The sequence below is a fragment of the Gamsiella multidivaricata genome, assembly GCF_025024155.1.
Source record: "Gamsiella multidivaricata strain RSA 2152 chromosome Unknown BC939scaffold_22, whole genome shotgun sequence".
Taxonomy (NCBI): domain Eukaryota; kingdom Fungi; phylum Mortierellomycota; class Mortierellomycetes; order Mortierellales; family Mortierellaceae; genus Gamsiella; species Gamsiella multidivaricata.
This window is the reverse complement of record NW_026251730.1, coordinates 201,766-216,561: the sequence shown is the minus strand read 5'-3', so window position 1 is coordinate 216,561 and position 14,796 is coordinate 201,766. Positions and strand designations below refer to the sequence as shown.

Here is a 14,796-nt window from a genome sequence, read left to right as displayed (position 1 = left end):
TTTTTTTTGATTTGATATTTTTGACGACCCCGGACTCGGGTCGTCCCTCCTCCAGAAAATAAACAAAGCATAGCTCTTGTCTATACACTCTTCTGTGTATAGGTTACACAGCGCACACAGCATGTCAGCAACGATAAGTGGCAGGGTTCTCAAACAGGACAGCTGTTAGTCTAGAGTCCACGCCAATAGACTACCTTGTTATTTACCATACGTGGTCCATAGTATAGTATCCTAGAATCTCAGTTGGTAATACAATACCTACCTTGCCTTGTCCCTATTGTTGCTTCATTGCCTTCCTACCTGCTTTGGCCCTGACAGCGCCCAAGTCCGATACGCGTACTGGGTGGCACTGAAGAAACCGGGATTGTACTAAGAGACTCGCTCCCTTACATGCTATTTCATTAAGAAATTCTCTATCTCTATCTCTCGAAGCTCTATCTACTTGCAATCAAGCCCAATCCTTTCACTGGTAAAATGTTCGCAGTCCGTGGTTACTTGCCTACTAAAGGCACAATCGAGTCCTCCCCTAAAACAAAACAGACCAATTTTCCCTGAGGGGCTGCTACTGGGCACTACTGCATCGCAACAAGCAGGCTCCCCACTTGTTCCCATCATCAGGCAGCTGACCACAGCGAGAACGGATAGAAACAGACAAGTCGAGCTCTTAATGAACGTCATGGTGATTGTGAGTGATCAGGGGACGGACTAGTCGATGGCGGCGAGCTGAAGCAGAGTGGACAATACGAATGACACGATCTTCACGGTGGTGGTTCTATTCTTAAAAGCATGTTACAATTTGTCTTTGGTTGAGTACCATGAAAGCATGTAGCCAAGATATATCCAAACAATCCCTACGTTTACAGCAATCGGCAAAGACAACCAGCCATATCTTACATGCTTTGTGAAAAAGCGACGGATGACACCCTTGGAAGGTCTGGGAGATTCTTGAGGAGGATTATAAGAGGGTTCTTGTGGAGGATTACGAGAGGGTTCTTGCGAGGATGGTATGGGGGTCTTGAAGATGGTTGGGTGAGTTCTGGTGGCGGTGGACTAAGAGGTGCGGCTCCCTTATATATGTGAGGCGGACGTTTCTGCCTCGACTAGGATGGCCTCGTCCTCGTCCTTGTCTCTTGCCCCCTGCAGTATGAAAATATCCCTCAGACCCCTTGCGTCCACGGAAGAGTGCATGAGTAGTCTGTAGCCAGCATGAACCCTAAGGGGGCCAGGATGAACGAGATGGAGGTGCAGGGAGAGGGGCCCTTGCCCCTATGCCGAAGAGAAACACAGTGAGGGGGCATCTGTCTCTTTTGGTGCAGTCCGGAAAAAAAGGGGGGAGACCGAAGAAGAATGAAGGGGGTACTCAAGTAGCCTAAAGAGGATTGACTGGCATGTAGGAATCCTATCTAAACACAGTTAAAATTGCCAGCATTCGCCCAACAAGCCCCTCCTTTGGCAGACTTCGTCACGAGTTGCAAGCTGGATAAGCTCAAGACTATCATTATTAGCACCAGCTCAGCATGACAACCTATGCAAGCAGGCCAAGCAAGACCGCTGCCGCATCTAAGACAATTTGTGTATGAGTAGTGGAGGGAGGAGGAGGGAGAAGCCAAGAATAAAGCTGCGATTATCTTTATCACAATTGCGGTTGGTTCGCTCTCTGTCCATGAAAGGCACCATGACTTCTTCAGCTCGTAGGTTGGTCCTTGCCAGGACTTGAAGTGTAAAAAATTAATGGAAGCAAGAGACGCGCTGTATGTCTGGCTTTAGGGCCTGCAACCGCATTGAACTGGCGACTGCTTGCCTGGGCTCTTTGGTTGGCTTGATACACATAGGATGTCCTTTTTCAGTTTGAACCATTCTAGAGACTGTGGCTGTCACCTCCATAAGCATGGTTTCTTTACCACCTGCACTTTTAGAACAGGTGGTCAAGCGCCGGAACTGTATCATATTCCATTCTCAAGTTTTGATTTGAATTCAAAACATGTCTTGCGGTTCTCTAATGATTGGGGTCCTAGACTTGTTAGGTTCAGGTGGCGTGCTGGGCCGTCTTAGCACCGTCTCGTACAACACATGCCGTTGTGGATGCTGATCCGCATGTGGTGACGGTTTGTGGGGGCCTCAATTGTTTTTGTATTGCACATCAGATTTCAATAATGGCCATTTCAAGTCGTATCCATCGCTTGGTCGAGCTATTTTCTCCGCGTCGATAGTGCGTATCGGCGTTAAAGTCCTTTTGTAAGGCGTCCTGAGAAGCGTGCTATAGTCGCTTGAAGCGCGGGTCATTTCCAAGGGTCAAAGACCACTAAAAAAAATGAAGTGTAGTACACGGCTTATAAAGCAGGCGGATGTCATACAGAGCCATGTACGGGAACCGTAACACTCGCCAGCTCGAGCAAGTTTCGGGCAAGTTGATGTAGCATGTACATGTTCATGTCTTTTAACTGTCTGGATGTTGGCTGCTTTGCTTGCCGCTTGCTTGTCCTAAGATCGTTTCAGAGCGCCATCGCATTGCGCCATTGACCGCCGCCTAGCTGATACCATAGCCTTCACTGATATGACAGGACACACTCGCCATTCTTTCTTCTTTTTCTACATGTCGCCCCTCCCTTCTCTTCCCCTGGGCGAAGCGGTTTTAGCACTCTCCCTCGCGTTCTGCAAATGATATTCTTTATTTTTGCAACCAGCTCTAATCGGAATCGGGGTATTAGGGTTCTTGAAGACTTAGTCGTACATGAGGGCACCGCTGCTGCAACCACTGCAAATGCTTTGGGACCTCGACATCAAGCCTTTTCTCGTGGTTTGATGGCAGGAATTCGATAAGCTCAACCTTGGGCCAATGGTCGACAATCCACTCAACCTCCTTTTGCCCGAGGCTCGTCTTCGTCTCCTTCGTGACTGCACGGACCGATCCCCGTAGCTCTCGCAGTTCGCTCAGTCCGGCCAGACTGGACAGGTATCCTTGAGTTTGTCTCTCAGGGTCGGGAAGATTCAGCAGTCGCGGAAAGGACAAGGCCTCATATCGAGTCTTTTCGACTTCACTGTCATCCGAGGAACTATTTACAGCGATGCCGATTTTCAATGCCAACACTCTGAGGTGGACAAGACGACCAATTTGATCATACAATGTCTCTATTTCTTTCCAACGTCGTTCCGACAACTGACCATCCGTCCAGTAAAGACGATTACCATAGTCCGCCAAATAATGGTATATATCTAATGTAAGTTCCAAGTGCCTTATCCGCCTACAGGCCCATTCCGAAGCCACGGCATCCTCCAACGATATCGCTATCCGGTCTGGGTGATCGCCAGTAATCGTCGTCAGGCTTGGGTGACCACTAGTGATCGCGAGGTACTCCAACACTTCACATGTTCCTAGGATGCGGCGGATAGTACCACTGCGGATTGTTCCTGTTTTCGAAAGCCGAATCATCGTCAGCATAGTTGAGTGTCTTTGTAGAGCAATCCCTAGCTGATCGGGAATCCCCTCGACATAACGCTGGATGTTGCATGACCTGATTTGCTGGGGCGTGATCGTGTCCATGACGGCAATGATATCCTCGCCATTGCCTTCGCTGTCGATTAACAGATGCTGGAGCTGTGGACACTGGGCTTTGACTGTCTTTGCGACTGTTTCCCTGTGGCCAGCGCCCCTCGTAAACGTCACATCCCAGATTTCGAGCGCCGGGCATTGTTCCAGGATGGGGCACACGATATCCGCAGGATATCCATCCTCGTATAATGGTAGTTGTAGCTCCTTCAGTTTCTGCAGCGGCTCCTGTCTCCGTATCCACAACTCCTCCGCATTCGGTCGCTCAAGAACTTGGAACTTCAAATACAGACGTTCGATCGATGGTGGACAGCTGATCCAGATGTCCTGGATAATCTGTGCTGGAAGTTCACCCCGCCATGTGTGCACAAGCTCCAAGTAACTGAGATGATCGAATCCTGAGAGGGTCCGTGTCAGAAGGCCGCTGGCCATGTCTTCCCGTAAATCAACACTCCAGACCATAAGATACGTCAAACCCGGGTTCTGAGCGGCTAATCGAAAGGCGGCAGAACTGGATCTGGAGCGGTGAAGATGGAGGGGTTCATCGCCCACTGTGCAGCGGAGTTGAGTCAGACGGGTCAATTGGGTTATCGTTTGTTTCGCTGGCCTAGCGGGCATGTTATCGGGCTGTCGTCCACTGTTGTCGTCGCCCTGCTCGGAATACAGGATGTTGAGGAGCCTGCTGTTGGCTACGAGATGGCGAACATGGTGTGCGTTCTTAGCCAGGGCCTGCCGACTGTCCTGAGGGGACCATAATCTTTTGGAACGAGACTCTTCTTCGAGGTCCAGGGACCTGTAAAACGGGGATGCGCAGATCTCGTGGAGGACACTGTCTGTTTGCATAAGCTGTGGGAGGTCGCGGGGTGTCAGGTGTAGGGCCAGAGCATCCACCAGCTCAGGCAGGTGGAAGAACTTGGTGGCGGACATGGCTGAGGAGGAATGAGGGATGGAGCTGAGGATCGGAGAACTTCATCCATCCACCTTTTAAACCAACGCATCCCATCCTAATGGCTGCAGCACTGCCTCATGGCCGCAGCACTCCCTCAGGGCCCCAAGGGCTACGCTTCCTGAAGTTTATCGAGTTTGCCTGCCAATAGGAAGCGTGCACTTGAAATAGAGTTCTGTGACAAAGAGAGTCCCGCACCATATATTTTTTTTTAACTAAAGTTTTCCGCGGGAATCATATAGCAAAAGCAGCACGAGCATTTATTCAGTTCAAAAAGGATATGGTGCAGGATTTTCCAATGAGATAGCAACGTCTAGAGGGTGAGTTCAACAAACAGCAACAAACCCTTAGCAGGGCATTATTCTCGTTGCTCACAGATGGTAAACAGCTCTTTATTTTACTACATATACTCTTATAGGTTCCAACAGTTTTTGTATCGAAATCGAACGGTGCTCTTATCAAGCATTGGCAATGTGTCGAGTTGCTCCATCACTGCGTCATATAACTCGTATGAAGCTGGTCGAGGGGATGACGGAGGGCATGGCTCAGACTCATCCTGATCTATGAACCCGAAATCCCTCAAGGCGTCGTACCTGTCATTCGGAGGGATGTCATTCACTGAATACACACATCGTGGGGCCCAGTCCGCGTCAGGCCCGATAATGGGTACCTCGAGTACTTCCAGTTCGCGGCATGCAAACACTCCGTCAAACGTGCCTGTATGACGAACCATCTCCATCGAATCAATGGCGCCTAGCGGCATGGAAAACCTCTTCAGTTGCTTCATTGTCCCCAGTAGTGTCAGTATCAGAGTCGAGGTTGCGACGTTAGGGACTCTATCAAAGTCCACTAGCCGAATATCCTCTAAGGATTCGTGCAGAAACTCCAGTCGGATGATGGTAGCTAAGATTTCCTCTTTTCTTGTGCAGCGACTATGGATATCGAGCAACTTCAGCGTTGGAAATAACAAGATCAGGTATTCAAGACCCTCGAGATCAATGCTGCTGTTCCAATAGTAGCACCGGAGCCGAAATTCACTGAGACGCGGACAGTGAACCTTTAGGTGCTGATAGAACTCTTCCATTTCTCTCGACGTGCGCAGACTCGACTGTGAGTGATACCCCTCCAAATGCGAGAGGTGTTCAAGCAGAGGACAAAATCGGGTCACTCTGAAGAGATAACTGTAGTCGTCCTTGCAATCCTCCAAGTGAAAATACCGAAGCTGGCTCTGACGCTCCTGTTGATTCGTATGTCGTTCAAGCTTTGCCTTTGCCATCGCCTCGGCCGATGCTGCTGCTCCATTTGTCGAAGTCGGCATTATAATTCCAGCGGTGGAATCTACGTCCAGATCTGGAAGAAATTCCTCCCAGCAAGTAAGACTCAGTAATTGCATGTCAGGTAGTTGCTCCAGTAGGTACTCGATCGTTCTTGGAAGGACCTTGAAGTTTTTGAGGGCCAGTTTCTTCATCATCCTCATGCCTGTTATGACTCTGATAAGCTTTGCTGTTTGTTGCACATCAGCCGCGTAAATTCTCAATGTCAGCGAGAGCTCTTTGATAGCTGGGTTGGACTCTAGGACTCGCTTAAGGATCGAAAAGTTCGTGGGCTCCACTACCGACGCCTCGAGCAATGTCAGATGTGTACAGCTGAAGTCGAGGAAGTCAAATCTGGTAACGCGACTGCACCGTAGCTCGCGGATATAGTGCGAATAACGTGGGAATGCCATAAGAAAGGAGCGGCGAGAGCATCCTCGGTGATGAATCGAGTGCCAGAGCTCGCTTGTAAATGGAAGGACAAAGTCTTTACAGACACGGCAGGCCCTGGCGAGATCTGCTGGAGAGAGGTGTTTCGCTATGTGGATCAAGATCTCTGGAATGTTGAAGATGCTTTTAGACATGGTTGTGTCCGCTGGAGGAAGAGGGTTGAGCGAGATAAAGTGAGCAGATGGACCGCTGCCCTTATTTATGTATCGGAACAAGTACAAAAGACGGTAGGCGCAGTAAAGAGTCGTTCGTTTATTGGGCAAGTAAACAGACTAACAAGAGTCTGCTCAAATACTTCCTCAACGAGCTCGCGTAGAAGCGGCGCGTATAGGACCGTGACTGCGGCGCGCATCGGACCATGGCTGCGGCGCGGATTCAAGAAGCCGCGGGTGCGTGCTTCGCGCCCTTCTTTGTGCACTTTTCACACGGATGGGGTCGCTACCACACTATCCCCAGCGAAACGGCCCAGTATTCAGTATCTGCTCGACAATGAGCAATGGGCTATTGGGTGAAGCCCCCCCCCCCCCGGAAATTATACTTGTCAACATTCCCTTAAGCGCTATCAATCATTTTATTTAACTTAATGGAAGACACCTTTGAGTGATGCCGATAGCGTCCAGGGGTCGCGTTGCAATACTGGACCTTACTTACAAAAACCCACTGAGCTGTATGTGGGGCAAGTGTAGCTTACGATGGTTGTTCTGCAATGCAATCGCATCGGCGGTGATTGCCGCGCCGCCATGATCTATGATAAGGTTCATATTATCCGTGCCATGCATGGAGCACATAGGCTTAAAGCCAAACGCAGGGCATACGATGCCTAGTGACGCTGTGCATAATCTGCGGTTGGGATAGGCTCCCCAATCGCCAAAAAGGAAGACAGCCTTTCCCAGTCCTCCCCCAGTCCTCCCCCTTCATACTTCACACTTCTCTCACGGCCTTCGTCGATCCTCCACAGCAATGCTCATCAAGGAATCATACATCGATCTCCAGACCTCATCGGGTCCGATGAGGACCTACATCTACCAGCCCAACCTGCCTGAATACCCCGACGCAAAGTTCCCAGGCGTCGCTGTCTTCACTGGTATCGTATTTGCGCTTTTTTTTTTATTACCAGACGCGTCAGGGATTAAGAGTCGTTTCGCAGAGGGTGCAGTTGCTCATTTCGACTTTGTGTGATTCAAGAGATCTACCAGGTCACCGGCCCCTTGGACAGGTTTTGCAGGTACTTTTCGACCGGCTACTGAGTCTTTTTCTCACGCGGTAATTGCTTCAATAACGCGCGATGCTAACCTTCTTTGTTGTCGTGTTTTTATTTTAATGAACCTCCTCTGGAATAGACAGATCGCCAGCCAGGGATATATTGTCGCGTGCAACGAATCCTTCCACGAGTTTGAAGCCCTAGGCACACCTATTGCCTATGACACCCCTGGCACAGGTGCGAGAGCAATGCATGCGAGGTTTTTTATTGCGCGTGATGTTGACCAAAAAGGACTCTTACAATATATCGATGCATTTTTCTTTCTAATGGCTCCTCTAGACAAGGGAAACCAGTACAAGGTCGAGAAGGAGCTGACAGCGTATGATGAGGATGCAACTCTGGTGATCGACCATCTCATGGATCACCCCGCTTGCACTGGCAAGATTGGAGCCACAGGAATGTGTCTCGGTGGACACTTGGCCTTCCGCGTAAGCTTCTCACTTATATCCTTCATCTCTCCCCTTCTCTCTCTCTCCTATCGTCCGGCAAATATTTGGCTTGTTGACTGATTGATTGCTTTCCTTCAATATAGGCCGCATTCGACCCACGCGTGCTCGCCAGCGTGTGCTATTTTGCCACAGACATCCACTCCGAGACCCTTGGAAAAGGCAAAAAATCCAATTCCCTGGCCCGTGTACCCGAGATTCAGGGCGAAATCGTCATGATCTTTGGGAAACAGGATAACCATGTCCCCCGAGCCGGTCGAGATTTGATCCGCAAGACTTTGGAGGACGCAGATGTGACGTCGACGTTCTTGGAAGTCCAGGCGCAGCATGCGTTTATTCGTGATGAGATGAGTAAGGGGCGGTACGATGCTGCGATCGCGAAGGTGTGCTTTGAGCTGCTATTGGAGTTGTTCCACAGGAATTTGCGTCTTGATCTGGGCAAGCGAAAGGGGCCCAAGACCGACACGAAGAATATGCCGTTGGTTTGCTAAAAGCAAAGCGAGGTGGCAGCTAGAATTCTAAGGAGAATAGCAACAATACATTCGAAATATGCATTTATCAAGTGTATTGCATATAATGCTTCGTTCATGAAGGCGCAATAGTTCTTAAGCTCACTGCCGGCATGGCTAAGGACACTTCTTTGTCAAAGACAGTGGATGGTAATGAAACTCTTATTTCCTGAGCGTCTTGATGAAGAAGACAGAGATGAGGAGGGGCTTTCAGGGCTTGACAAGTCATCACGGAGTTCTCAGGCATATCGGGTACAGGATCTTTGCCTGAACGAACAAAATACTAAAAATGCGCGGCCTCACAAGTGGAGGTGCATTACTGCAAAGAAACGCACGTTAACGCCGCATTTAGCATAGTCCTGTTGTGTGATTGCCAGTGTTGTCAATTCATCCATATCCATGCGCATGTTGACTATTTGTTCAGCAGTTGCTCCTTCCTCGGGAAAAAAAATAAATAACAAACGGTTATTTGGAGTTAAGCGCAAACAGACAGGCGCAGTGCCACAAATAGGATGAGAATGATAAAACAAACATCCATGGCATGAGCACAATGAGCATGTAAACATGCACAGCCACAGTCTTGCTGTCCCCTATGTCGGATATGAGAATGTGGATCTGGGCCTCGAGGATAGAGTAAAGGAAGGTGGTTTGCTGGGAAAGCGCATGCGTATATGCGAGATCTGCGCAGAGCGAGGAGATGCTGCTCAGCCCAGGATCACCCAAGTGACTATTTTTACTTGAATCAAAATTACGTCGGCGGTATACCATTCTTCGTGTTCTGCCATTACTACCAACGCCATCACCACCACCACCACCACCACCGCTTCTACCGCTGCTTCTTCACACGCTCTCGTCATCTTTTCTTTTATATCCCCCATCCCCTCATATCCTCGCTCATCTCCACTTTCCGTTCCACCCCTCACACACACACACACCATCGACCATGACACGACACCCCTCCGCGCTCGAGATTGCCGAGGTCCTCCAGACCATTGCCTCCTTACTCGACCCCAAAAGCCTCGTCTCCGCCTCCCTCGTCTCCCACCACTGGCACGCATGCTGCACCCCCATCCTCTGGAGCACCATCACCCCATCCGACTGGTCCCTGGTCCGCTTCAGTCCTCGCCAGCTCTATGCGCACGCGCACCTGGTCCATGTGCTCCAATGGCATTCTTCTCTACACTCAAACTACAACATGCCCCACAGCCACGGCATTGTCACACAAACTGAGAGCTCTCCTATTGGAGGACTGGCGATGTCGACCATGGGAATCTTACCATCTTCGCCCTCCACACTACCATCGACCCAGCCTATCATCCAACTACCGAATTCTTCACATGTGTATTCTGAGAAGTCTTCAAGGGAGCACAAAATCCCCGACGGACATGTACGCACACGAGGGCATGAACGCGAAGAATCATCTCCAGTCCAGGAGCGACTCTCGCTCGTTTGTCTAAGCAAGATCATCGGAAACTGCGCAAACCTCCAACAGCTTAGCGTCCATGACGAGCGCGACGGGGTCCCTCTCGATATCATTACGGCAATTAAATCCTTGCGGTTCCTGCAGTCCTTGGAGTTGTTTGCGAATATGGTTGTTATGCCCGATCAGACGACGAAGACGACAAAGACGGCCACTCGGCTGTTGAATGTTCAGGATATGGTCCAGGCATTACCCCAGCTTAAGAGACTTGTTTTGCGAGGAACCGCATTCTCGTTCCAGTCACTGCCATTCACACGGGAAGCAACACCAGCACTAGCGAATGATGATGACCTGCGGAAAGGGGAGTCAGGAGACACGACCCGACAATTAGCGGCGTGTCCGTCTAACTCAAACACATCACACTACCAGCTCTCGATTTACACACCCCTTGCTACCTTCCCAATCCAACATCTGTCGCTCGACGCACCGGTCTCCGAAGCCGAGTTAGCCTTGCTACTCCAGCAATCCCCCTCCCTTGAATCCCTCGACCTCCCTGGCGGACTCCCCTGGGAGCTCTCCTCGGAGTTTATCCAAGCCCTTGCAACTGCCTGCCCACACCTGTCTGGGTTCTCCATCAATGCGTCCTGTTACCCGCCCGTGCCCGAAGATCAACTCACAGCTCTCGTCAGGTCATTGCCACCGCTACAGAGGTTCGGTGCCCGATCGTGTATGGTGGGCGATTCGACGTTGGATGCCCTCGCGGAACGGTGTTCAGAGCTGGAGAGGTTGGATATTTCGTTGACGAAGGGTCATCAGCTGTCAAAACAGAGGTTGTATGAGTATTTGAGGAGTGCAAGAAAGTTGAAGGAGTTGGAGGCTGAGGGAGTTTGGATCCTACTGCAGGATTTGAAAGATAACCAGCAACAGCAGCAGCAGCAGCATGTTGGTGAAGAGGCACAAGGACAGGAGAGTACTCATCCTGCAGCTACTTCGTCCGACCAACAACACGCCAGACCACGATGCACCGACTGGGCCAGTCGAGAAACACTGCGTCGACTGACTATCGGCTTCACGAGCCCCGACCGAAGCATCCGCCAATGTTCCTCCATGTATACCCTTCTCTCCTCCCTAACCCGTCTCGAGCACCTCCAGCTCTCCTACACGTGTCTCAGTCTGTCGTCAGATTCTGGGATCCACCAACTCGGCGCGCTGAAGGATCTGAGGACGATTAATATCGAGACCTGTGGCTACGTCGCCTTGACACAGGAGGATCTGGCCTGGATGGCAAGGACGTGGCCGAAATTGGAGAAGATCTGTGTGCACGCCCTGGGCGTATCCAGAGAAAGACAGCTCCATGCATGGCTGAAAGATGCGGGGAGGGAGGATGTTGTCATCGAAAGCCCACAGCTCACGATGTTCTAAAGCTTATTAGGAATCTATAGTATCGCCCTAAAATGGCCTAGAGGAGAACTGGCTATTCAATCGGACGCGTCCGGTTAGTAGTTCCTCTTTCCTCCATCCCTCCATCTCATTTCTTGCATGCTCTCTCCACTTTCTCTTTTCTAGCTTTTCTTCTATCCTTTATTATTCGTTCTATGTTGTCGCTATCCTACGCCCTATGCCTCTTCCTCCCCTCTCTCTTTTGTTTTCGTTCCTCCTTATACCTGTACACATCTGCACTTCAGTAAATAAACACTATTTACACTATTTATTGAAGAACCAAGAGAACTGCCCGTGGCACACGCCATAGGTCCGAGACAAAAATAAATTAGCTATGGCAGATTCAACAGATTTCTACAGACGGTATTTCGGGTATAAACGCCATCTTTGGCGCCATTTTCGACCAGAATCTTGAGGTTGTCTCGGCATTTGCAACACGAGAAGCCAACATACAGCTGCTCAGCGCCAAAGACGCGCTGAGGAAGGCAAACACCAACGCGGTCAAGTGTTTGTCCTTGTGCCTTGTTAATGGTCATGGCAAACGCAGGCTTGACAGGATGTCTTCTCGGTGCTATTCAGGAAACTGTTTAACCTGCTGCAAGTGCGCCCAATCGATGAGGAGGTTCTGGCGACCGCAGTCCGAAGGGGGTTCCTGTCAGTAAAAGACCGCCTTACAGCCCATGGCTACCCCAACTTTTCAACCACAGCCAAGTTGCGGCTGGTCTTGGATGAGGCCCAGATTCTAGGCGACTGGAGCCCCACACTATTCCAATCATTGTTCCAGGAATCTGAGAAGCGGACCATGTTTTCTTCTGTGTTGGATGGGTTCCGAGGAGTTAACTCCTCGAAGCGGGATGGAGGCCTCCGGCTGTGACGTAAAGGAAGCAGGCTCAGTGATATTCCCATACGTCGAGTTTGAAGGGTTAACCAGCCGAGGATCGATCCGGTCATATATCGATCGTGCGAAGGAGCAGCTGCGAGATGACAAGTCGAAACAGAAGATCCAAAGAGTTGGAAGAGGGTCATCGACGACAACGAGGCCATAATGGTATCCTAGGAGAATCGGGAACGTCGAGAGAACCTCTGCGGTGAATTTGTCCGGCTTGGAGGCAAGACTGCCAAACACCTCAGTCAGTTCCCATCGTTCTCTTCCATTGAGGAAACACTGAGGCTCTTCCTTCTCCGGTGGTATATCCTGGGCGAGACCGTGCTTATGCTGGACGACCAGGTGCAGTTGGTGAAGGCAGCATTTGGACGGATCAAGTTGCTTGGAGGTATTGCAAGAACAGTTCTTGATGAGCCGTTTGCCTTGAAGGCAGCTGAGAACTACATCCGCGCAAAGGGTCCACTATTTGTTGATGCTGCGGAACGGGCGATGCTGCGCTCGACCAATGCTTGGGTGCACGGAAACATGTGTGAGACCATGATGCCGGCCTTGTTCGTGGAGACATTCAAGGATCGTCCTCTCTCCTCTTGGCGTCTATTACCTAACGACAGCATCCCCGATCTGCTCGCTGGCCAGGTGATGATTGTGGGATACAATGAGAAGGACCCGCAACTCGGAATCCCATATAGCTACATCACAACGACGGAGTTTATGAAGGCACACTTCAAACACAACTCGAAGCGGGGAGACAAAGCTATCCCCCCATTCTACTTCCCATCTCCCCAAGTCTCTGGCCCTGACATTATTTTTTTCGTCCAGGTCAACGGACAGTATTTTCCGGTGTTTGTCCAGCTCAAGCTGCGACAAGCACTTCCACGCAGTGACGCCGAGCAAGCGCTTGCAACGGTCAGCAGTCGTACTATCGAGGAGAATCTGGAGCAGGAGAGACCGGAGCAGGAGGCAGACCATCAAAAGCCAGAAAAGCAAAAGCCGCCAAAACTTCAAGACTATTGCTCCGCCAAAGTTTATATTAGCATAGTGATCTCCTACCCTGCAGCGGTGGTCAGTTCCCGAGATCCGATCCATCCTGACCCCAAGCTGGAGTTGGAGCCCGATAATCTGCACCCTGTTACCGTCAGGGTGGACGACAGCAGCTTTGCGCAGATCTTCCCAGAACATCATGTCAAGCTCCTCGACAAGCTTAAACATTTTAAGCGAGGCACGGAAGACCAACAAGATCAGGATCAACTTAAAAAGCTGAGGGTCGATCCCAACTAGCCCAGGCCTGCCCTGGTGCCTCCTGGTTATTGATCACTATGAGTACATCTTTTGCATTTACTACCAAGAAACGTATCGCGGCATTTGTCGAAGAAAATTGCCTAAGAAATGATTTACTTGAACTATTTGCAGCTACAAGAAGCACACTGCTGTTGGTGGTGATGAAGAAAAAAGACATGCCAAGGACCACAGGAGAAGCGAGATGACGAAGCACAAGACTTCAGGATAGCAATAGCAGGGTCGGGCATGGCCCCCTGGCGGGGTTCAACCGAAATAAAGATACATTCTCTCCTTTGTTAACTGACAAATACAGCGAAAGATAGACTTAGTGTATGTGTGCCCACGATCGCGGCTTCATGTATCGTCGGGACGGCATCGGGACTCCTGCATTTCTACACTTTCGTAGCAGTTCTTGCAATTGCACTCGTTGGACTGTCTGGTTATTCGACTTGATTCAAAATGATGGTTGTGCTGGCTGTGCTACCTATTCAGCTGTGGTATGCTACGGTGTGCTGTGCTGAGTTGCACTGTGCTCACCAAAGTCGTTCTCGCAACTTCGCGCGAACCGAGTTGGCAAAAGCAAAGGATGATTTGGAAAGATCAAGGCACAAAGGCATAATGTAAGCCATACCACGTCTGTTTCAGCTCTGCTCAAGTTTAATATGCAAAGTAGTAGCCTTGATTAGGGTCATGCTATCAAGGATTGTTAATACTGTCGCCCCCTATTCTCATAATTTACGCTGACACGCTCGCTAGCCCTGATACCTCTTTCATTGCATATTTAGAAAAGTTTGCACAGAAACACATACCAAATGTCACTCTGAGGTGAAGGTTGAGTAGGATGGGATTAGAGAGAAAGCCACGCAAAAGATCTATACAGGGACATATGCTTCTGAAGGTGGAAGGGAGCGTTGGTTCTTAAAAAATACAAAAGCATTGGCCTCGCTCATTTTTTGATTTAATTTTTAAGAAGCCGTGCACATTCAAATTAATATTCTTTGCTTCGCCCAAAAAAAAAAAATTAAATTAGTTATCTCAGCTCCTCTCACAATTTCAGCTTCGCCCAAAAAATAATTTCTTCTCATTCACTGTTTTGCCCATTCACTCTGAACCACTCCTTCTTACTTACACATACCACTGTACTACTATTACACTGGGTAATATTGGCACGATTTGCAACCAGCTGTATGTCGCGCGCTTTTGTTACTTTTTACTTCGACATTGGCTCCTATGCTGACTTGACATGAGTCTATCATATAGCCCCGCTGTTCGGTCTGCTCAAGTCCATCGAGCATGCTGA

The 14,796-nt window shown here is 49.8% G+C and overlaps 6 protein-coding genes across 6 annotated transcripts; 3 read left to right on the top strand and 3 right to left on the bottom strand.

Moving 5' to 3' along the window:
• Positions 1-30: 30 nt before the first annotated feature.
• BC939DRAFT_447146 (uncharacterized protein) lies at positions 31-1,085 on the bottom strand. The gene is made up of 2 exons (XM_051555052.1): positions 895-1,085; positions 31-777 (listed from the first exon to the last, which is right to left on the bottom strand). Exon 2 carries the CDS (start codon positions 676-678, stop codon positions 439-441), a length of 240 nt encoding a protein of 79 aa, XP_051413682.1. The 5' UTR covers positions 679-777; positions 895-1,085; the 3' UTR covers positions 31-438.
• Positions 1,086-2,658: 1,573 nt separating this feature from the next.
• On the bottom strand, positions 2,659-4,691 carry BC939DRAFT_447144 (uncharacterized protein). The gene has a single exon (XM_051555051.1). The coding sequence runs from the start codon at positions 4,472-4,474 to the stop codon at positions 2,705-2,707; it is 1,770 nt and encodes a 589-aa protein (XP_051413681.1). The 5' UTR covers positions 4,475-4,691; the 3' UTR covers positions 2,659-2,704.
• BC939DRAFT_447143 (uncharacterized protein) lies at positions 4,622-6,612 on the bottom strand. Its single transcript, XM_051555050.1, has 2 exons — positions 4,882-6,612; positions 4,622-4,813 (listed from the first exon to the last, which is right to left on the bottom strand). Exon 1 carries the CDS (start codon positions 6,388-6,390, stop codon positions 4,906-4,908), a length of 1,485 nt encoding a protein of 494 aa, XP_051413680.1. The 5' UTR covers positions 6,391-6,612; the 3' UTR covers positions 4,622-4,813; positions 4,882-4,905.
• A 524-nt stretch (positions 6,613-7,136) lies between these two features.
• On the top strand, positions 7,137-8,839 carry BC939DRAFT_409535 (dienelactone hydrolase family protein). Its single transcript, XM_051552909.1, has 5 exons — positions 7,137-7,340; positions 7,442-7,481; positions 7,597-7,694; positions 7,797-7,945; positions 8,050-8,839. The coding sequence occupies exons 1-5, from the start codon at positions 7,217-7,219 to the stop codon at positions 8,452-8,454; spliced, it is 816 nt and encodes a 271-aa protein (XP_051413679.1). The 5' UTR covers positions 7,137-7,216; the 3' UTR covers positions 8,455-8,839.
• Positions 8,840-9,276: 437 nt separating this feature from the next.
• Positions 9,277-11,669, top strand: BC939DRAFT_447140 (uncharacterized protein). The gene has a single exon (XM_051555049.1). The coding sequence runs from the start codon at positions 9,416-9,418 to the stop codon at positions 11,312-11,314; it is 1,899 nt and encodes a 632-aa protein (XP_051413678.1). The 5' UTR covers positions 9,277-9,415; the 3' UTR covers positions 11,315-11,669.
• BC939DRAFT_501854 (uncharacterized protein) lies at positions 11,667-13,496 on the top strand (the record flags this gene model as incomplete). The annotated part of the gene is made up of 3 exons (XM_051560221.1): positions 11,667-11,704; positions 11,912-12,167; positions 12,390-13,496. The coding sequence occupies 3 exons, from the start codon at positions 11,667-11,669 to the stop codon at positions 13,494-13,496; spliced, it is 1,401 nt and encodes a 466-aa protein (XP_051413677.1).
• Between the last annotated feature and the right edge of the window lie 1,300 nt (positions 13,497-14,796).